This window comes from Saccopteryx leptura, chromosome 3 (assembly GCF_036850995.1).
Source record: "Saccopteryx leptura isolate mSacLep1 chromosome 3, mSacLep1_pri_phased_curated, whole genome shotgun sequence".
Lineage (NCBI taxonomy): Eukaryota > Metazoa > Chordata > Mammalia > Chiroptera > Emballonuridae > Saccopteryx > Saccopteryx leptura.
Genome location: NC_089505.1, coordinates 150,099,264 through 150,122,699, shown reverse-complemented (window position 1 = coordinate 150,122,699; position 23,436 = coordinate 150,099,264). Strand labels below are relative to the sequence as shown.

General features: G+C 38.0%; 1 protein-coding gene across 1 annotated transcript in view; it reads right to left on the bottom strand.

Annotated features, from left to right (window-relative positions):
* ACADM (acyl-CoA dehydrogenase medium chain) overlaps positions 1-23,436 on the bottom strand; it is a 43,594-nt gene that overhangs the window by 13,910 nt on the left and 6,248 nt on the right. The window contains exons 3-8 of the mRNA XM_066376582.1: positions 18,623-18,720; positions 14,468-14,537; positions 13,703-13,803; positions 13,001-13,081; positions 4,915-5,045; positions 2,276-2,384 (exon numbers count right to left, since the gene is read on the bottom strand). Coding sequence (XP_066232679.1) covers positions 2,276-2,384; positions 4,915-5,045; positions 13,001-13,081; positions 13,703-13,803; positions 14,468-14,537; positions 18,623-18,720 — 590 coding nt within the window. The remainder of the gene's footprint in view (positions 1-2,275; positions 2,385-4,914; positions 5,046-13,000; positions 13,082-13,702; positions 13,804-14,467; positions 14,538-18,622; positions 18,721-23,436) is intronic.

Here is a 23,436-nt window from a genome sequence, read left to right as displayed (position 1 = left end):
AATTCTTTTTTTTAATATCATGATAAATACTTTATTTTAAAAATAACTAGAATTGGAAAATGGGAAGAAAAAGACATTCTTATACACTGTTATTAGGTGAAATTGACACATCTGTTTTTGCAGGGTAATTTAGTATGTATAAAGATTTCAAATAAGATATTCTTTTATCCCAACAACTTCACTTCCAGATCTATATCCTACAGAAATCATGACTTGTATAAATGTATGTATATACATTCTAAGTACATTTAGTACATATTACTATGTATATAAAACATACATACACTAGGTCATTATATGTATTTTATATATAATGATATAGATATTAATGATATATAATATTCATATATATTAAGAATATTTATATAAATATTACATATACACAAATGTGTATGTTCAGGATATTTATTACAACATTGCATACCAAAATGTTGGAAGTAGTTTACATACCTATCAACAAGGAAATAAAATGTTATACCCATAAAATAATGTAGTATGTAGCCATTGATAAAAATGAAGTTAGGGCTGGTCTATAGGACCCTGATTATTTCACAATTGAGATATATTTAAAGCATTTGGTTTAATGTCATGTCTTAAGCAAATTTTGTTAGAATTATTTTAATATGTTGTTCTGAGTTACAAAAGGAAGTTATATATTATACTGCCACTCTACTTTGTTACCATCAAAATTGCTAGTTATTAGATTTTTGTATTTTGTTCTTAATATGTGAGTGCTGAAATTAGACCATCAAATTAATCTGAAAGCTAAGGGACTTCACAAGATAATTTGTTCCATATTTTATATAAATATTTTAGTATACTGAGTAAAAACTATTAAAATACATCAAGGGATTAACCTGCTAAATTAGGGTTGACAGATCTTTTCTGAAGAAGGCCAGATAGTCAAAATTTTAAGCTTTGTGGAGCATCAGGGTCTATGTAATCTATCTTAGCAAATAGGTAAATAAATGGATCTGGCTGTGTTCTAATAAAACCTTATTTATAAAAACAAGCAACGAGTTGAATTTGGTCCACAGGCAGTCTGCTGACACCCCTCCGCTATAATCCAAGGTGTTGCTCGTACAGTGAATCTTCTTATAGATGTCCTGTATGCATGCCATTATCCTTCCTTTTTGAAGAGAATGTGTTTCAGGATATACCATAGCAAATTTTCCAACAGAGACTTCATATTATACAATTTACAAAATTCACTTTATGAAGTAGTAATATTATTTGCATGTTTTTCCCTTTATTGCTGTTACATAATTTTTAATATTACTACTAATAATATTACTTCATATATTTAAGTAGTAGTGTAAAATATTCTAGAGTTGGATGATTTTCATCAAACAAGAAATCCTTCTGTGGTCTTTGTAAGCATGAGAAAAAAATGATAATTGGGTTATATCATACATAAAATTTCATGGGGTCTTTAGCTGTATAATTTTGTGAATTTACTATTTAATGACTGGTTTTGCATTCTTATTTATATATAAATTATTTTATTGATTTTAATTTATTGTGTTTACATAGATTCTAGTGTCCCCCCAAATGCATCCCCCTCTTCCCCTCAACATCTCCCTTGTTCCCCTCCCCGCAGCGCCCTCCCCCTTCCCTCCAGGATTATCCCATCCTATCATCCCTTTCCCTCTGTTCATATTCCCTCTTGTTTAGTCTACCTAAAATGCTACTGATAAATTATCTTTGCACAGATTATAATACTTCTCAAAAATGTTAAATTACTTTTTCTTATTTAAATAAAATTTTTCTTGCCTTCCCAAATTCAAGGCTCTTGGCCATTTCCAAACTTTTTCAGACACATATTTTTATCTTAGTGTTGCATTATCAGTTTATATCATAGTGTTTTAATCCATAAAATGGGCATAAATGCTACCTATCCTACCTGACAGGTTCCTGTAAGGAAAGAAAAAAGAGTGGGAAAGTCTTTTGAAATATCTAAAACTCCATTACTGGGCAGGGTTTATGAATAAAAGCTTGATTTCTGCTTCATGATCACTCACAGCTGTTATTACCATTCTACACACACTAGCACCATGAATGGTCATTCTTTCAAATAATGACCCGAAATGATTATTCTCACCTTAAGATCTCCAGCAATATACAGACGATTTTACCTCATAACATCAAAACACAGCTTTATTTTTATTCTAGTTAAATAAAAACATTTTCATTAAATGAAACTGAAATGGTAATTTTGAAATTTTTAGTTAAAATAATATTTGAGGCCTTAAGTACTGATAAATATACACTTTACCTTTCTTCCAATCTGTATGCCGGGGGTGTCTGCTTCCACAATAAATCCAGTAAAGGCTTTACTAGCAGAAGCCTTGGGATCCGGATCAGAACGAGCCAACAAAAAATACCTAGTATAATATATACATACATTTTGATAAAGATAATATTAGCAAATAATACATGCTGACTGCTATCTCAGTTAATCCTCCTAACAATTCCAATATTACCCCCTTTTCCACATGAGAAAATGAAGATTCAGAGAGGTTTAAAAGCTTGCCCAAGTCACATACTTATGATGTGGCAAAGCTAGCATTTCAAGCCAGGTCTACTTATTAATTAATACGGTGTTATCTTCTTTTAGTAATATGAGTTGCAAGTAAAAATTCCTTATACCAAAATCATGTAATATAAAAAGAAAGTACGTACATGTTGGAATTGGCAACTTTTCTTTCCCATGACTAGTTCATTTCTTTAAGGACAAGCGACATGGACAAGGAGGGCAGACAGAACTGCCCGGGAAGAGGGAGAATATGAGAGAGACCCTGTGTTCTGAACACTGTCCTCGTTATCCAGCAGTGCTTTTGTTTTAGCTGAATTATTATGAATATTTTCGGCCTTTTTCCTCTAAAAGAATTAATCCCAGAAAGAAGTTAAAATGAAACACGAAAAGGCAAATATTCATGTATGCCATGTTCTAAATACCCGTATATGAGAGAATTTTCTAAAAATTCCTTAAAAAACAAATTTACTTTCTATGTTTAAAACTGATAAATTATCCTTCACTCTACCGTTTTACTTAATAGTAATAAACAGTAAAAATTGATTTTAGTTTCATATATTATCTAGTTTGTCTTACTACCTGAAGAGTTGTTTTTAATGAGGTTTTAAAAATTTATGAACACTTTTAATTGGATGGTTAGATTTCTTTCTACTCGTTAAATTTCAAGTTTCTCTACTTTTTAATTACTTGCTGATATTATGATGACTTAGAGATAATGATGTCTATAATATTAGATATCCCAAAAGGGATTGATTGACATCTTTAAAACAAAACAGATGACTTCCTAGTAAGCTCATTCCCAGGAATAGTGTTCTAGTTGCCAGAAAACTAGACTGTAGAGCACACAGACACATTGACTCATATTTTGCAGATGAGGGAAAATAGTCCACTTAGTTTATTATTCCAATCATCAAAAAAGTCCTTGCTCTAGGAAGTCTCTACTTAATATACTTATAGTTATGGGTAAAAATATTATTTTCTTAACAACTTAAAACACACTGGACAGCACTGTTGTTGGAAAGCTTGTCTTAATGTTGAGATGAATTCTGCATTTTTCTAACTTTTACCCATTAATTCTAAACTAGTTTCCTGAAGCAAAAGTGCAAGACCACTCTTCTTTTTGTTACATTATTTTAAATTTTTCAAAATTCTTCCAAAATAATCAAATGTAATTCCTTTACTCTTCATATGACATGTATTGTAGACTCCTCCTAATGCAGGACTCTTATTTGATTCTGAATTTATTCCATTCTGCCAATGTATGTCTAAAAAGTGTGTTGCCTAGAACTGTTAACTACAGGGGTCCCCAAACTACGGCCTGCGGGCCACATGCGGCCCCCTGAGGCCATTTATCCGGCCCCCACCGCACTTCTGGAAGGGGCACCTGTTTCATTGGTGGTCAGTGAGAGGAGCATAGTTCCCATTGAAATACTGGTCAGTTTGTTGATTTAAATTTACTTGTTCTTTATTTTAAATATTGTATTTGTTCCCGTTTTGTTTTTTTACTTAAAAATAAGATATGTGCAGTAGGGATTTGTTCATAGTTTTTTTTATACTCCAGCCCTCCAACGGTCTGAGGGACAGAGAACTGGCCCCCTATGTAAAAAGTTTGGGGACCCCTGGTTAACTATTTCCCTCCTCTCGTTGATGCTATTTTTCTATTACTTCAGCAAGAAATTACATTAGTTTTTTAAAGACAGATACACCACACTATTGATTCCTTGATTCCTACTAAACCTATACTTACTTATTAAATAAACTTTTACCTTTTTCCCCCACAAATAATACTATAAAATATAGTTTCCTTCAACAATTTAGATTTACACAAGTAATTTTATGACTTTGTTGAACTGCATGTCATTATTTTTGGACCTACATATTTGGACCATTTAGATTTTATTAAAAAGTAAAATTCTGCCTTCTCTGAAAGATAACTTGAGTTTTCAGATGGCCACTGCTTATTGCTCAGAATCAGAGAACTGTACTGTCAATGCTTTTCTTTCCTCCTCAGTCTTAGGGAAATGGCTCCAAAGCTGCGCTGGTGCAGAGTACGGAGAGGACACAGCAAGGCAGAGGTGGCCTGCTCGCTTTTCCAATCGAGTCAACCAGAGCAGATGCTTTTATTTTATTTTACAAATTAAACTTCTGAGAATTAATTTGAAGACACAGCTCAGGGCTTAAACATAGCTTTTGAAAACCACTGAACTAGTTATCATCTTTTATGAACCTTCTATAAGTTCTATGAATAAAACTGGTTTCAAAATGAAGGAAAGAACATGGTGAGATTCTGAATATAAAGTAATTAAGAAACAAAATACAGGGATGTTGAATATAGAGTAATTAAGAAACAATATACAGGGATGTTTTAAATAACATACCAATTAGCTTTTCCTCCATTGGTTATCCACATCTTCTGACCATTAATAATATACTCATTTCCCTTCTTTTCTGCTTTGGTCTTTATACCAGCTACATCAGAGCCTGCTCCAGGTTCTGTTACACAGTAGGCCTGGAATGTGTGGAAACAAGAGAAAGAAACTAAATACTAATTATTAAATTATCAACATAGAATCAGAAATGTATTTTATTTTTCTAAGCCAGTTTGTAAAATATTTTTTAATATCTAAAAATAAAAAATTCTTGGAGAATCAAATAAACTGCTCAAACATAAAATTATTTAATGTATACTCTAAACTTGATGTACGATACCAGTAAATCATACCAAAAGTTAAAATGTCACATATCTTCAAGATAAATTTCATATATACTTGCTCATTCAAACATTTAATGATTAGTATCTACTAGGTACTAAGTTATAAACTAGCTAGAAAAACCAGAGATGAAAGCAATCCTGTTTTCTAGATTTTCACAATGTATCAGTGGGTAAGAATGCTATGTTAGAATTATATATTAAAGTCATACACATCGGGCTTGAGAAACTAGCCTAGTTTTAGCATCAGGAAAAGGTTCCCAGAGGTGATGCTTAAATTAAGTCTCATAAAAGAAAAGGAAATCTTGGTACATAGGGAAAAGGAGAAATATATATTCTAAGCAGAAGAAATAACATATGCAATGACACCAAGATAAGAATCAGGGTTACCCAGTGTTTGTAACACAAGTACCAGAGTTCTCTAACATGTAAACTTTGTGCATGTAAGGATCTGGTAGTAAATAAGTCTGGAAAGGAGGGAAGGAAATAAATGACAAAGAACCCTTTGTATCACACAAAGAACCTAAAATTTTATCTGGTAGAAAGAAGGGAGCCTCTTAAGGCTCTTGAACAGAGTAGTGACAAGATGTAAGCAGTAAGGGATAAAGGGAGTGGAGGAAGGCAAGTATTGGGTAGTTGACGTTCATTCAGTTTACTGAGTGACAGGTGCTCTGGATACAAGGCCCAAAGGCACAAGTCCCTGGCCCTTATAATTCAAAGAAGAAAGAAACCTTAACAGTTCATTTTAATTCATAATAGGAATATTAGAAATGATTATTTACACCTGTAGGATGGTGTGAGGTGATGAGCGGTAAGGAGGGTGAAAAGAATAAGTAAAACTCATTGGAAGAGATCATTCTTTTAAGGTGAGAGGAGGGGAGAGAGTGAAGCAGACATCAGCATGAGCCGCGACTGGTATCTACCCTGCAACCCTGTCTGGGGCCGATGCTTGAGTACTGAGCTATTATTTTAGCACCTGAGGCTGATACACTCAGACCAGTTGAGCTATCCTTAGTAACTGGCCACTTTCAAACCAATTGAGCCACTGGCTGTGGGAAGGGAAGAGGTAGAGAAGGGGGAGAGAGAAGGGGAGGGAAGCAGATGGTCGCTTCTCCTGTGTGCCCTGACCGGAAATTGAACCTGGAACATCCATACACCAGGCTGAAACTCTATCCACTGAGCCACTAGCCAGGGCCAGAAGAGATAAATCTTAAAGTACAAATATATAAGTAAGACAAGAAGATCGAAGACACAGAAGAATGAGACACCAGTTGTACAGGGGAAACTACAAGCAGCTTAGTACTGGAATGTAAAGTGTGAAATTGCAAGCCATGAAAGGAGGCTAAAAAGGCAGAAAGGGGCCTGGTCATGAAGGCGGAGGGATATGCCATGCAAAGGAGAATACAGTTTTATATATACATTCGACAAAAGTCTATTGAACATTTGTTACTGTGCCACAGAACCTTAATGAGTAAAGTACATGGGCTTCAGAAGAATCCAGAATGTGCTACTGTAGAAAATTGAGGAATATTTGCCTTTTTCTGAAAATGTCAGATTCTAAAATAGGTTCACAAATGGACAAAGGTACAACTGCCATTGAGGAAATGAACCCTGTGGATGTTTTTGTAAATGCAGGAGAGTGACAGATTTTCACTTTATATCATTTACCATTATAAAAGTATAGGTATAAAGGACAGATTTAAGGGGGGATAATAACTTCTCACTATCTATCAGGGACTATTCTAAGTACTTAGACTCATTAAACCTCACAATAATCCCTATGAAAAAGGTACTAGGTAACTAGATTTACAAATAAGAAAATGGAGGCACAGTGAGGTTAAATAATTTCCCCACGTTCACAGAGCTAGCAAGTGGCAGAAGTACCTGCACAAGACTAGATTTAGGAACAGAGATTAGGAGGCTGTGCAATAGTACAGGGAAGAAAGAACAGTACAGGGAAGAAAGTATTAAGACAGGGAAGAAGAGAAGATGGAGTTGAGAACTGTGGTGTGAAATTCACAGACATGACCAAACAGGATGTTGGGGGCTAAAGATGTTATGATGACTCTCAATTTTTTAGTTTAGGCAATTTCTAATTAGAGATAATCTAGAAGAGAATTATAAAGAATGGGAAAAAATAATTGGGTTTGGGACACATTTAGTTTAAGGTATTTAATTCTAGCCGAGAAGAAATGTCTAATAGGCAAGTGCATTAGAAGGGTCAAGCTCCTAATGAGGAGATGTCTCAGGGGAGACATCAGTGCTGAAACTGGAGTACTAGACTATTAATGAATATACCCAAACTTACTAGCTGGGATAACCGATTTGGAAATTTAAGTTAAGAATAAGCTTTATTGAGAAGTTCATCTTTTGCTTATTGAATGGTAGAATCTTTCTAATAATTAAAAATTAGCTCTTGGTCCTATATGTTGCAAAAAAAAAAAAAAAAAAAAGAGTAAGCTTCATATAAATCAACAGTGCTAAGGCTATAAGCTATATTTATAATAACTAAAATAAGAGTGATAGAATCATCCTACTCTGCACTCATCAGATGATGCTACAATACTATATTTAGCTCCAAAATATTTTAGTCAGTGATTAGTAAAAAGGTGATGGGACTTTACTGTGTTGTATGAAGATGAAAAAACTTTGATATAAATAGCTTAGAAAAGATAAGATCTACATGATAGCTATATTCTAATATCTAAAACGCTACAGAGCCATGGGAGACAATTTGAATAGGAGAAAACTGCAGGGTGTGAGATGGTGTAATTATAAATAGAAATGGCACAGTCTTTTCCTTGAGGAGCACGGAATCTAGAAGAGCTTTCTAATGATTACAGAGGCTCCCAAGTAGAGCTGGCTCACGACACTGTGATTGCCAGGCATGAAAACGTAAGGTAGATGGCCTTTTGACAGGGTTCTAGAGAGGGGGTTCATGTTTCACATGAGTTAAGATAGCTCTCTGACCTGGATATTCAAACATGTTTTCAGCATCATAACAGCAAAAGTGTTACACAAATAAACTCTCCAGAAAAGATAATGCTTTGAAGTACCAAAATTTCATTTTAACAACCTCTGGAAATTTTGTTTTCCTGAAATATGCTATTAGACATTTATTTGCCTTATAATAAGGCAAAGTTTTTAGAGCTTATAAAATGAACAGGTCTGTATGTTTCTGTACAAAAGCACTTGTTATGGCTGTTTCTTCAGAGATGCTGTTCTTATCTAAGTCATTCCTAGGAAGTAAAGTTAATTTTATAATGTGTTTTCAGAAGAAGCCTTCTTTTTTGTTTCCAGTGCAACCTGTTCTCTTCTTTTTCACACTATATGGTATTATATAGTTATAGTCATTCCTGTGTTTCTCCCTTAGCCGTCATCAGAGCTTCCTTAGGGTCGGAATGATGCCTACTCCATTTGGTACTCCTAGTGCCTATTAATAAACGTTTGATAAAATAATAGATGTCCCTGGCATTTGTCATCCTCCCTATTCTAACAGGTTGACTTAAAACACCTAAATATTGCTATGCACACTAGAAAATTAAGCCACTTAGTATCATTCTTTTAAGAATAATTATTTATTTATGAACTTATTTACTATTTTGCATAATTCTATGCATAAATTAATACATTCTGGGTAAGGATGTAAGGGTCTACCAGATTGCTAACTTCTTGTGAGTAGGAGCTCAGTTTTGTTCATTATTTTATTCCCAGTTCATCTGGTAAACAGTATTTGAATGAATACTGTTCATATTTGAATGAATGAGTATAACACTACAACTTTCTTTATTAGTGATAATACTAATATCTTAGCGTGTGGTGGTGCAGTGGATAAAGTGTCGACCTAGAACGCTGAGGTCACTGGTTTGAAACCCTGGGTTTGCCTGGTCAAAGCACATATGGGATGCTTCCTGTTCCACCCACCTTCTCTCTCTCTTCTCCTCTCTAAAATGAATAAAATCTTTAAAAAATTTATTAATACTACCATCTTACATTTGTATAGTTTATAAAGAAATTTTGCAGTTATTCTGTATTAAAAATTTTTTTGCCTTACACTCTAATTGGATTTGAGATAGTTTATATAATACATATTTATAAAAAAAATTAGGGTGAAGTGAAAATAAAAGTAAAACCAGAAAGAAAAATAATATACTAGCCTGACCTGTGGTGGCGCAGTGGATAAAGCATCGACCTGGAAATGCTGAGGTCGCCAGTTCGAAACCCTGGGCTTGCCTGGTCAAGGCACATATGGGAGTTGATGCTTCCTGCTCCTCCCCCCCTTCTCCCTCTGTCTCTCTCCTCTCTCTCTCTCTCTCCTTTCTAAAATGAATAAATTTAAAAAAAAATTAAAAAAAATATACTATAATACATGCTTTGAGGTTCATATAATTACCAATGGTGTGCTATAAAACAGGCTTTTATGCTTCTCACTTACCAAGACAAAAAAATTTAAAAAAACACTTCATTTGAAGTGAGAAATGCCTATGAGCTGAAGTCTGGCATATAGCAAGCAACTGAGATATTGGGGGGAAAACAAAGAAACAAACAACAGTGAATGAGTGGGCAGCAGTTAAAAAGAAACTAAGTTTATGAATGAATGGATAGAAGTTAAAGAGCTGCACTGGTCATTAGGTATGAAAGAAATTTCTCCATTACATGTATTTTTGCAAAAGGAACACTCAGTGAAGATATTCTTATAAAAACATAAGCATTTTGTTTTATCTTTACTATCCCCTTTAGATATCATACTCCCTATTTTCAGAACAGACTTTAAGCTGAGGTGACTGTATAAGATCATATTATGTGGCTGAGCTAAGTCTTTTATTTTTATTTATTTATTGATTGATTGATTTTAGCCAGAAAGGAAGGGAGAGAGAGAGAGACACATGAACATCGATCAGTTCCTGTATGTGCCCTGACCAGGGGTTGAACCATCACCCTCTCTGTGCTGCGGGCCGATGCTCTAACCAGCAGAGCTATCTGGCCAGGGCAGCCAAGTCTTAAAGCCAGGTCTTGGAACCCCAAGTTCAGTGTTGTTTCAGTTACATATTAGCTACTTCCTAGCTCCATTAGAAATTCATGATTTTATGATAAGAGTTTTCTCCACCATTATTAGGATTTTCATCAAGACTTCTAGCTTCTAAGACTATGTTTGGACAAATGAGTTTACTGAATGTCTTGCCCGTAACAAGTTGTCCTAATAGTCTAATACTTGTTTCTAACAGCTTAATACTGCATATAATTTAGGTATACACTGTTTATAAGATTTAACCCAATCTTTAAAAAAGATAGATGGTTGCTACTTAGTTATTTTAATATTTTACATATATATGTACAATTATGTAATTATGTTTGATTTTTGGAAGTTTTGCACTGGTTATTAAAAAGTTATGGTGTTGCCCTTATTTATCTCTGTACTTACTTTCTCAAATAGAGTATAACTGACCACATGATCAGGTAAAGGATTAATTTTTTTCTTAGAGAGAGATGGATAGACAGGAACAGATAAACAAGAAGGCAGAGAAATGAGAAGCATCAACTTATAGCTGGGGCATCTTAGTTGTTCATTGATTGCTTTCTCATATTGCCTTGACCATGGGGCTCCAGCTGAATCAGTGACCCCTTGCTCAAGCCAGTGACCTTGGGCTTCAAGCCAATGATCTTGGGGCTGAAGCCAGCAACCTCTGGGCTCAAGCCAGTGACCGTGGGTCATGTCTGTGTTCCCACACTCAAGCTGGTGACCCTGCGCTCAAGCTGATCAGCCCAGGCTCAAGCAGGATGAGTCCACGGGCAAGCCAGCAACCTTGGGGTTTCAAACCTGGGTCCTTAGCATCCCAGGTCGATGCTCTATCTACTGCGCCACCGTCTGATCAGGTGTAATTAGTCTTTTAATAAACTCTCATTTGTTGACAAAATTACCAATTAACTAGAAAATATGCATAAATGTCTTGATTAAGCAGTTTGCCCAAAATTTAGGTACCTACATAAATTAAAAAAATTTAATTTGAAATTATTACTTTCCACACTTTCATACCAATATTCACACTTAGCTCAATCCTAATAACAATTTACTATATTTCAGTATCACAATCACACCCTAGATTAAAATTTGACTAATAAAAAAAGTAAGCCTGACCAGGTGGTGGCGCAGTGGATAGAGCATCGGCCTGGGATGCAGAGAACCCAGGTTCGAAACCCCGAGGTTGCTGGCTTGGTGTGGGATCACAGACATGACTCCATGGCCCCTGGCTTGAGCCCAAAGGTTGTTGGCTTGAGCCCAAGGTTGCTGGCTTGGCTGAAGCCCCCTGGCCAAGGCACATATGAGAAAGCAATCAATGAACAATCAAGGTGATACAACGAAGAATTGATGCTTCTCTTCTCTCTCCCTTCCTATCTGTCTGTCCCTCTCTCTGCTATCTCTTTTTTTTTTTCCTTTGGTATTTTTCTGAAGTTGGAAACGGGGAGGCAGTCAGACAGACTCCCACATGCGCCTGACTGGGATCCACCTGGCATGCCCACCAGGGGGTGATGCTCTGCCCATCTGGGGCATCGCTCTGTCGCGACCAGAGCCATTCTAGCGCCTGAGGCAGAGGCCATAGAGCCATCCTCAGCGTCTGGGCCAACTCTGCTCCAATGGAGCCCTGGCTGCGGGAGGGGAAGAGAGAGACAGAGAGGAAGGAGAGGAGAAGCAGATGGGCGCTTCTCCAGTGTGCCCTGGCTGGGAATCGAATCCGGGATTCCTGCACGCCAGGCCGATGCTCTACCACTGAGCCAACTGGCCAGGGCCCTGTCTCTCTTTTTATATAAAAAAAGTAAAAATCCTAAGTAAAAACACTTTCAGAATAGAACTTCAGTACATATGTGTGTGTGTGTGTATGTATGTATAAAAATAGCTTTTTAAAAATTATCCAATTTAAACATTTGTTGAGTAGCTCTCAGGGAATTAATCTATAAATATTCTCCCCACATTATTCATTCAACAATTAAATTGCTAACTTTTTATTCATATTAATTTTCCTATTAGTTCAAAAGACTACTGGTTTAAACAGCTACTGGCACACAAGCAGTCTCAACTTCTGACACAGATGCTCACTCTGCAGTTTCTGAACTGCAGAGTGCTCCATAAGTAGGTATTTCTCTTCTGAAAATAAGCTAAGGGATTATTATGACACTTATCTGGAACTCATGATACATCATTAGTAGGTATCTTTCACCTAGAAATAACCAAGAGTAATTATGATACTTTCTTGGCATCCCAGAAATATCACTGTTCTTAAATATGCTGGTAACTTTTCTCTTAATGTGCTATAGTCCAATGTATACATATAGAATGAAAAGCAGAAACAGCACCCTGTTCTCTTCTTTAAATGTGAGATAAAGACCCTGGCTGGTTATCCCAGTGGATAGAGCATTGGCTCAGTGTGTGGATGTCCCGGGTTCAATCCTAGTCAGGGCACACATGAGAAGTGACCATCTGCTTTGCTTCCCCTTCATCTTTCCCTTCTTTTCCTTTTCCCCTCCTGCAGCAAGTGGCTTGACTGGTTCAGTTGTTAGCCCAGGAGCTGAAGATAGCTTGGCTGGTCTGAGCATCAGCCTCAGCACTAAAAATAGCTCAGTTGATTTAAGCATTGGCCCCACAAAGGGGTTTCTGGGTAGATCCTGGTCAGTGTGCATATGGAAGTCTATCTCCCCTCCTCTCACTTGAAAAAAAGAAAAGAATAAAGTGAGAAAAAGTAGCAGCTGCACATACTCACACACATCAATGGCTCTTCAGTCATCCTCCCCAAATACTTCTTTTGTTGTTGATCATTTCCGGCAATAATAACAGGCATTTGCTATCAAAGTAAAGTGACATTAAAAATAAAACAAAACAAGATATTTTTATTAGGTGTGTAAACTCAAAGAGATACTACAATTTAAAAATAGAGAGCTATTTCCCCCCAATTGGTAAATCTAAGAAACTAGCCTTTATTCTGCCTCTAAGTTGGAGAGCTAAAATAAAAAAATAAGTCGTTAATCCAAATATTTTCATAAAATTAAGTTATATAGGACTTGGTATGTAAAATGTAAAGAATTAAATTTAGGATAAATAACAAGGTATGTATGATCAGGCCTTCTAAGAATTGCTCATAAATTTTAGCATTGCCAGCAGCAGCAGTAAGCCATCAAGATCTTTCCAAGATCCTTCTCCTGAATGCTGGTTTTTGGCCTTGCCCTTACTTAAGAATTGTCACTAAAGTTAACAGCCAAAGTGTATAGTTTCCCCAAAAGGATAATTAGTACTCCAAGTACTAGAGACAAGGTCAGCATGATCAACTTTTGGAATAAGAAATATAGGCTTTCTGTAGAATCTTGTATTCCTTTTAAAATAAAACTGTGTTCTACCAAATACATAACTAGTAGTTTTATCTCATTAACAACAGTTTAGTAGGCAATTAATTTTCCAAGTAACTTACCCCCAAAGAATTTGCTTCAATGGCAGTCTGAACTCCTGTACATCCATAAGCTAATTCTTCAGTAATTAAACAAGAATCAAAAGTTCCAAGCCCAAGGCCTCCTACAGAATCAAAATGTTTTCAAAGTCCATTATAATATATGGTACATTTCAATTGAAATAAAAATGAATTACTTTAATTACTTCCAATATGACCTAATTGTTAGTAATTAAAACAGTTCATCTAACTGGTTTTTAAGAGCATATCTGCAAATACATTATTTATAACCAAGAAATTAAAAATGTGCTAGGGCTAACACAGTAACAAATGACACTTCTCTAAAGTAAGTTTTATAAATTTCTCTTGCTATTTGTAATCTGGACCTGTCTCCCTGTTTCAACTTGTTTTTTTCAAAAACTTGAATCAATGCTGCTAAAACTCTGCTCTTGAACTGAGGAAAAGAATGAAAACCTCACAGGAAAAAAAAGTCTTAATAAAATGTAAACTTAAAGGTAGAATTAAAATACAAGAAATTGACCAACTCTGGAGAAAGAAGTCACCAAGGTTTAGAATCACGTTAAGGTTGGAAACTGTTATAAAGAAGGAAAAATGCCTCTAAGTGTAATGTACAAGGCTTCTAGAAGTAGGCAAATACTGAAGTCTGAACAGGGAGATGAAGGCAGAAAACCAATATTTAATGGTAATAAATATCTGCAAGAATGAGTAGAGTTTCAAATTTTTCTTATTCACATGCATTCTAAGATTAAAAATGTGAAGAAAGCTTACCACAACTTTCTGGAATGTGTGTATTCATTAAACCAAGTTCCCAGGCTCTTTTAATTAGGGGGACAGGGTACTAAAAGAAAAAAAGATTAAAGAAAACAGCCAGTTACGTTTAAAAATCTACTATAGATAATTTGATTATGTAGTCTTGTATTTTTCTCTCCTTTTTTTTTTTTCTTAAGTAAGAAGCAGGGAGGCAGAAAGAGAGACTCCCACATGCACCCTGACCAGGATTCACCCGGCAAGCCCACTAGGGAGTGATGCTCTGCCTATCTGGGGCTGTTGCTCAATTGCTTGGCAACCGAACTATTTTAGCACCTGAGGTGAGGCCAAGGAGCCACCCTGAGCAACCAGGGCCAACTTGCTCCAACACAGCCATGGCTGCTGGCTGCTGGAGAGGAAGAGAGAGAGAGAGAGAGAGAGAGAGAGAGAAGGGAGAAGAAAGAAGGGAGAAGGGAGAAGGGAGAAGGGAGAAAGGAAGGGGTGGAGAAACAGATGGTTGCTTCTCCTGTGTGCCCTGACCCAAAATCAAACCTCGGTTGTCTATACGCTAAGCAGATGGTCTACCATAAAGCCAACCAGCCAGGGCCAAGATTTTTCTCTCCTTAAAATGCATAGAGGCTTCTGGTCAAGAAAGCAGCATAGGTGGTACTGGCATCCTTTTACAATTGCATCAATATTACAACTAAACTTTCTCCGAATGTCTTATTTCACTTAGCATAATATTCTCCAGGTCCATCCATGCTATTGCAAAAAGGTAAGATTTCTTCCCTCACCCCCCCACAGCGAAGCAGTATTCCATTGTATAAATGTGCCACACCCTTTTTACCCATTTATGTCCTGATAGTCAGTTGATCTGTTTCCAGATCCTATTATAAATAACACTGCAATGAACACGGGGGTGCATATATCCTTTTGAATTCAGTTATGTTCCCAAAAGTGGGATAGCTGGATCAAAAGGCAATTTCATTTTTAAATTTTCAATGACACTCCATACTGTTTTCCACAGTGACAGCATTAATCTACATTTCCAACAGTGCATGACAGTTTACTTTTCTCCACTTCCTTGTTGTTGGTTGATTTATTGATAATAGCCATTCTCGCAGATATGAGTGAGGTTTTATTTGCATTTCTCTAATGATTAGTGATGTTGAGCATCTTTTCATATGCCTATTGGCCATCTGTATGTCCTCTTTGGAGAAGTGTCTATTCAGGTTCTTTGCCCATTTTTAAATTGGGTTCTGTTTTCTTGGTGTTGTATAAGTTATATATTTTGGAAGTTAACCCCCTACAGATGTATCATTGGTAAATATGTTCTCTCATTTAGTTGGCTCTCTTTTCATTTTGTTGATCGTTTCTTTTGCTGTGCAAAACTTCATTTGAAAAGAGACTTTGCTTGGGGCAATGGGTGTGTGATGCAGTGTGGAAATGCTGAGTTGTACAGTTGAAACTTGGTATGGTTTTGAAAACCAATGTCACTCCAATAAATTCAATAAAAAATAAAAAAAAAAGTACAAATATAAAAAAATAAAATAAAACTAAAATACAGAACCACCTGAAATCTAGCAAAATCAAAGTTCTACTACTAGGGATTTAAAGAACAAGCCACATGAGACTGGTTGGAAAGGGAGACATGTGGAATAGGCTGGTCCCACACCCACATATGACAGATAACAACTGGGAGGGATATCTCTGCCACAGTGCACGCCCCTGAGGAGCAAGGAGTCCCAGCCCACACCGGATCCCAGCCCCACACTATGCCCCAGCCCAGGGTTCTAGTGCCAGGAAGTCCCCATAAATTCTGGCTATAAAACCCAGCAGGGATTGAGGCTAAGGGAAACAGAGGGCAGCTGGAGCCCCAGGCAGTTCCTTCTAAAGGAACACAGACTTAATCAGACTCACTTACTCTGAGCTCCTGAACTGGAAGAGCAGCAGCTTAAAAAGAACTAGGGATATAGGGGGGGAAATGAACTGACTGACATCACGCGAGAGCTGGAGGGGCAACTTTTTCCCTAACAGAAGTGCTGGCAGGGGCCACTGTTCTTTTTTCAAGCCCTTTCCCCACACAGCTTGCGGGCAGCACCTTATCTGAGTCTCCATCAACACGGCTCACACTGTACCCTAACCCTGGTGATAACCAATTTGGTGCTGACACAAGCTGTTTCCAGTGGCTTTTCCATACCAAGGGCCTATCTTGGCTCATGCTTCAGCCTTTTCTAAAATCTCTCAACAAGTAGCATCTGTCTTCAGTGAGCCCCATACCTTTCACTAAGTAGCCCCAGGCCCAACACTAATGGTACCACCTTTGGTTTGGGTTTGCTCTGCAGCCTGGCCTCTCCTGGGCACCTCCAAGCCCAGGACAAGGAGCAACCATTTGCAGATCGCTTTGTAGCTCATGCTGGGTGGACCTGGGCAGAATACAGGTAGCGGATGACCTTGACCTGCTCCTTTCAGGAGGCCCCAGAACCAGTGCATCTGTAGGACAGCTTCAGACCACCTTGAAGTACCAACCAACCACCTCCACAAGTGACACATTCAAGGGGTAGCCGGAGTAGACACCAAGGCCACACTGAAGTAAGTCCGGCTCTGTGGGGTGGGCCCCTGCACAGCTGATCCTCCATGGTGGTTGCAACAGGTCACTAGAGGACTGGCCTGGGGGTAAATTCCTACAATGAACATGCAAACAGCAACCAAGGTTCAAGTGTATCAGAGGTTACAAAGAGCTCACATGGGGCAGGGTGGTGTACCTGGAGCGCCCAGCTTGGGTGAATGGAGAGCCTGTAACACGACCATCTGTACCACACCTACGACAGAGGCCACTCTACCAGGCCAGGAGACACAGCAGCTCTACCTAACAGAAACAGACACAGGACTTCCAGAAAAGGAAACAGAGAAATATACCCAAATGAAAGAAGAGAACCAAATTCCAGAAAAAGAACTAAACAAAATGGAGACGTGCAATACACTAGATATAGAGTTCAAAGCACAGAAAAAAGGATGCTCACTTAACTTAAGGGAAGAATAGATAAACTTAGAGAAAACTTCAATGGGATAAAAAAGGACATAGAAACCACAAAAAAGAACCATTCAGAAATAAAGGATACACTAACTGAAATGAAAAGTAATTTACAGGGAATAAACAGTAGAGATGATGAAGCTGAAACTCAAATCAGCAATTTGGAATCTAAGGAAGCAAAAACACCCAATTAGAACAGCAAAAAGAAAAAAGAATCCAAAAAAATGAGGATAGTATAAGGAGCCTCTGGGACAACTTCGCAAGCATACCAACATGTACATCATGGTGCCGGAAGGAAAAGAGAGCGAGCATGAAATCGGAAACCTATTTGAAAAAATGACAGAAAACTTCCATAACCTGGTTAAGGAAATAGACATACCAGTCCAGGAAGCACAAGGAGTCCCAAACAAGATGAACAAAAGAGGCCCACACCAAGATACATTATAATAAAAATGCCAAAGGTTAAAGACAAAGAGAGAATATTAAAAGCAGCAAGAGAACAGCGGTTACCTACAAGGGAGCTCGCATAAGCCCGTCAGCTGATTTCTCAACAGAAATTTTGCAGGCCAGAAGGGAGTGGCAAGAAATATCCAAAGTGATGTAAAGCAAGGACCTGTAACCAAGATTACTCTATTCAGCAAGACTATCATTTCAAATTGAAGGACTATATAAAGAGCTTCCCAGACAAGAAAAAGCTAGAGTTCATCATGACCAAATCATAGTATCACATGTAATGTTAAAGGGTCTTCTTTAAGAAGAAAAAAAACGCCAATAAATACATATCTATCAACTATTGAATCTAAAAAACAAAATAAATGAATAAGCAGAACAAAAATAGACTCACAGACACAGAAGACATTTTGATGGAAGGGGAGTTGGGGAATGGGTAAAAATAGGTGAAGGGATTAAGAAATACAAATTGGTAGTAACAAAATAGTCAAAAACGGCTAAGTACAGCATAGGAAATAGAGTCAGTAATATTCTTTTACCCATGTATGATGTCAAGTGGGTATGAGATATATCGGAATGATCACTTATGTAGTAAGGGATATAATGTCTAACCACTGGGTTGTAAACTTGAAACTAATATAATATTGTATGTGAACTGTAATTTAAAACAAAACAAAAATCTCTATACCTACCTCGCCAGTTTTATCATATTCTGCTGCAACCGGGATTATTTCTTCTCTGGCAAATTTACGAGCAGTAGCTTGAAATTCTTTCTGCTGTTCAGTGAACTCTAAGGAAAAGTTATTTAGAAAACATTAAAATAAAACAATAACTTGAGGAAAAAGCCCTTTGGGATCAATATGTGGAATTTTATGTTTATAATGGATATTTTTAACCCTTGTTTAACAGGAAAGTTAAAGACTACAACTGTACTTTCTAAAACTAATCAAGACTTCACTATGCAATATAAAGAAATCCATGCCAAAGGAGTTATGTAAGATTTTTTAGCTTTTACAAATAACAGATAAAAACAAGCTTTTCTACTTGGTGAGGTTTAAATAAATTTTTTAACTTATAACTACAGTAGTCCCTCACCATATTGTGGTTCACTTTTCACAGTCTCACTGTATCACAGATTTTTAAATTGTATATATCTAATTTTGTATAGTGGATTTTTCGCTATATCACGGGATTTTGTCGTATATAGGTATTTTTGTATATTTATTATTTTAATTATTTTTGCAATAAAATAAACATTTTCTAGTCTAAAAAAATGAAAACAATATAAAAATATATTAAAAATATTAATTAAACATATTAAAAGATTATTAAATAGAAATAAAATACATAGCATACGACAGATGAGTAGACAAAGACTTGCACTATAGAAAACGCAGCTACAGCTGCTTCCACTTGAGCTAGTTTGCCCATGTGAGATCCTACACGGCACACTATTGGCTGATGGATGGGAGGCGACCAACCAGAGTATGGTGTTTACGTAGGTTTAAGAGTATAGAAAGTGTTTAAGAGCACAGGAAGTGTTTATAAGAGTGTGGGAAGGGTTAGTAACAGTGTGGGAAAGGTTTATAAGAGTGTGGGGAGGGTTTATAATGCCTTAAAAATATATATATGAATAATAAAATAAATATAAGGTCACTACTTTACGGATTTTTGCCTATTGTGAGGGGGTTCTGGAATCTAACCCCTGTGATAGACAAGGGACCACTGTACGTATTTCCTAAGCATATTTACCAAATGTTTACTAACATAGAAATGAAACTATGTGACATGACCTAATCTCAAAAATCAATCTAACTAGGGAGATAGGATATGCTCAGTGACCACAAACCAATAAAACTTGTTCCAAAACATCACATAAGAATATCAATACCTAGCCTGACCAGGCAGAGGCGCAGTAGATAGTGTGTTGGCCTGGGATGCTGAGGACCCAGGTTCAAACCCCTAAGGTCATCGGCTTGAGTGCAGGCTCATCAGCTTGATCACAGGGTCACTGGCTTAAGTGTGGGATCATAGACATAACCCCATGGATGCTGGCTTGAACCCAAAGGTCACTGGCTTGAGCCCAAGGTTTCTGGCTTGAAAAAAGGGTCAGCTATAGCTCCCCAGTCAAGGCACATATGAGAAAGCAATCAATGTACAATTAAGGTGCTGTAACTATGACTTGATGCTTCTTATCTCTCTCCCTTCCTGTCTGTCCCTGTCTCTGTCTCTTTAGCAAAAAGAAAGAAAGGAAAGAAAGGAAAGAAAGGAAAGAAAGGAAAGAAAGGAAAGAAAGGAAAGGAAGAAAGGAAGAAAGGAAGAAAGGAAGAAAGGAAGAAAGGAAGAAAGAAAGAAAGAAAGAAAGAAAGAAAGAAAGAAAGAAAGAAAGAAAGAAAGAAAGAAAAAGAGTGTCGATACCTTAACTTCAATTTTACTCCTCCTTTAAATTCAGAATTTTAGCCCTGGCTGGTTGACTCAGTGGTAGAGCATCGGCCTGGCGTGCAGAAGTCCCGGGTTTGATTCCCGGCCAGGGCACATAGGAGAAGCGCCCATTTGCTTCTCCACCCCTCCCCCTCTCCTTCCTCTCTATCTCTCTCTTCCCCTCCTACAGCGAGGCTCCATTGGAGCAAAGATGGCCCGGGTGCTGGGGATGGCTCCTTGGCCTCTGCCCCAGGCACTAAAGTGGCTCTGGTCGCAACAGAGTGACCCCCCGGAGGGGCAGAGCATCGGCCCCTGGTGGGCAGAGCGTCACCCCCTGGTGGGCGTGCCGGGTGAATCCAGGTCGGGCGCATGTGGGAGTCTGTCGGACTGTCTCTCCCCGTTTCCAGCTTCGGAAAAATACAAAATAAATAAATAAATTAATTAATTAATTAATTAATTCAGAATTTTAGGTTATAAATCAGCAAAAAGCAACTGGTAAAAATGGTGGGAAGGTATCTCAAAGAGTAATGACATAAAACTCTGCTTTAATGCTATACATGGTGTCCAAACAACACAATTACATAAAATATGGGGTTGTGTTATTATAAAACTAGTGAAATGAATATGGTTGATGGTCTGAGGACAGGATCCTATCACTACTGCATTTTGTCAAACCCATGCTATCACAGAATTTTAATGTGGTTACAACCAACCTCAAAGGATAGGGAAAATTTAAGAGGTAGATACTGGGTATTTTGGGCAAAAAGAATGAGAGCACAGAGGTAGGAACGGCAAGAATGTATAAGATTATAATAATCTTTTTTATAGGGCTCTGAGATGTAAAATATAACAGACATTAGAAATCTGTGCTTAATTGAATAGCCTAAATTCAAATCTCTTTCTTTTTTTGTTTTTTTTTGTTTTTTTGTTTTGTATTTTTCTGAAGCTGGAAACAGGGAGAGACAGTCAGACAGACTCCCGCATGCGCCCCACCAGGATCCACTCGGCACGCCCACCAGGGGGCGATGCTCTGCTCCTCCGGGGCGTCGCTCTGTTGCGACCAGAGCCACTCTAGCGCCTGGGGCAGAGGCCAAGGAGCCATCCCCAGCGCCCGGGCCATCCTTGCTCCAATGGAGCCTTGGCTGCGGGAGGGGAAGAGAGAGACAGAGAGGAAGGAGGGGGGCGCGGAGAAGCAAATGGGCGCTTCTCCTATGTGCCCTGGCCGGGAATCGAACCCGGGTCCCCCCGCACGCCAGGCTGACGCTCTACCGCTGAGCCAACCTGCCAGGGCTTCAAATCTCATTTTATAGAAAAGGAAACAAAAGCCCAAACTGAGGAAATAGTTGCCCTGAAGATTTACAATGAATTAGCAGTAAAAATATACTTAGAGTTTCAGTTCAAAGTTTCTCTACCTTATAACTTTACTTCTAAAACTGGGATCAGTCCATACCAAAGTTATGGGTGGGTAAAGGGTAGAGAAGACAGGAACTTATTATTCAGAACCTACCACCCAGCCAGTATGTTCTAGGGACTTTACATATAAAATTTAATCTTCAAATAAATACTGTATTGTGGATATCATCCACATTTTATAGATAAAGAGCAAATACAACTGGTCACAGATGTTACCTCTATTCCCTTACTTGAGCTTTATAATCTCCCTCTTAAATATTTGTATCTAGGCCCTGGCCGGTTGGCTCAGCGGTAGAGCGTCGGCCTGGCGTGCGGGGGACCCAAGTTCGATTCCCGGCCAGGGCACATAGGAGAAGCGCCCATTTGCTTCTCCACCCCCCCCTCCTTCCTCTCTGTCTCTCTCTTCCCCTCCCGCAGCCGAGGCTCCATTGGAGCAAAGATGGCCCGGGCGCTGGGGATGGCTCCTTGGCCTCTGCCCCAGGCGCTAGAGTGGCTCTGGTCGCAACAGAGCGACGCCCGGAAGGGCAGAGCATCGCCCCCTGGTGGGCGTTCTGGGTGGATCCCGGTCGGGTGCATGCGGGAGTCTGTCTGACTGTCTCTCCCCGTTTCCAGCTTCAGAAAAATACAAAAAAAAAAAATATATATATATATATATATATATATTTGTATCTATCTCATCCTCTGTTACTCAGCAAACCACCATTGATTTCTCCTCCTGGAATCTTACAATCCGTAAGTTACAAACTAGACAGAAATCGTATCAAACCTATGCTACTTACTATCTGAACAAGGAATTAAAAAGACCCAGTGCTCCAAACTGCTATCCTCACATTACTGGAAAATTTGCATTTAATTGTATTTTTGAAAACTAGAAAGAAGCTGGCAATCTTAAAAAAAATAAAAACTATATAGAACTAAGCTTGTTACTGGTATCTGGGTGTGAGTTAATTATCTTAGCTGCTTTTTTTTTTTTAAGTAAGAGAAGGGGAGATAGACTATCGCATGTGCCCCAAGCAGGATCCACCCAGCAACCCCATCTGGGGTCTGGGGCCAATGCTCAAATCAACCAGCTGTCCTCAGTGCCTGAGGCTGTACTTGGGACCAACCGAGCTATTCCCAGTGCCTGGGGCCAAGCTCGAACCAATTGAGCCGCTAGCTGTGCGAGGGGAAGAGACAGAGAGCAGAAGGAAGAAAAGAAAAGCAGATTGTTGCTTCTTCTGTGTGACCTGCTTGGAGACTGACCCCAGGATGTCAGCACACCAGGCTGACACTCTTATCCGTTGAGAAAACTGGCCACGCCCTCTTAGCTGCTTTGCAACTATTTTCTAAGACCAAGTGAACTGAGAAAATGGGTTTTTAACTTTAGGAGAGATAGTAATTTTGAAATAAGAAGGATTTTAGGAGGCAAAAGATGTCAAATACAGGGATTATTACATCAAATGTTTTGCCTGAGAACTTCATTTTAGAGAAGAGGTAAAGGGAAATTGTATTCCTTTTTGCTCCAACACCACATGGATCCCTGATCCCAGAACTGAGAACCACATCTACTAGCACCAAAACTGCAGTTCAGATATGTGATAGTCAAAACAGGCTTTGACTTATTAGAAGGCACCTAGCATTGTTTATCTAATAAGTGCTTAAGAACTATTTGTTGCATTCAAATATCTAATTT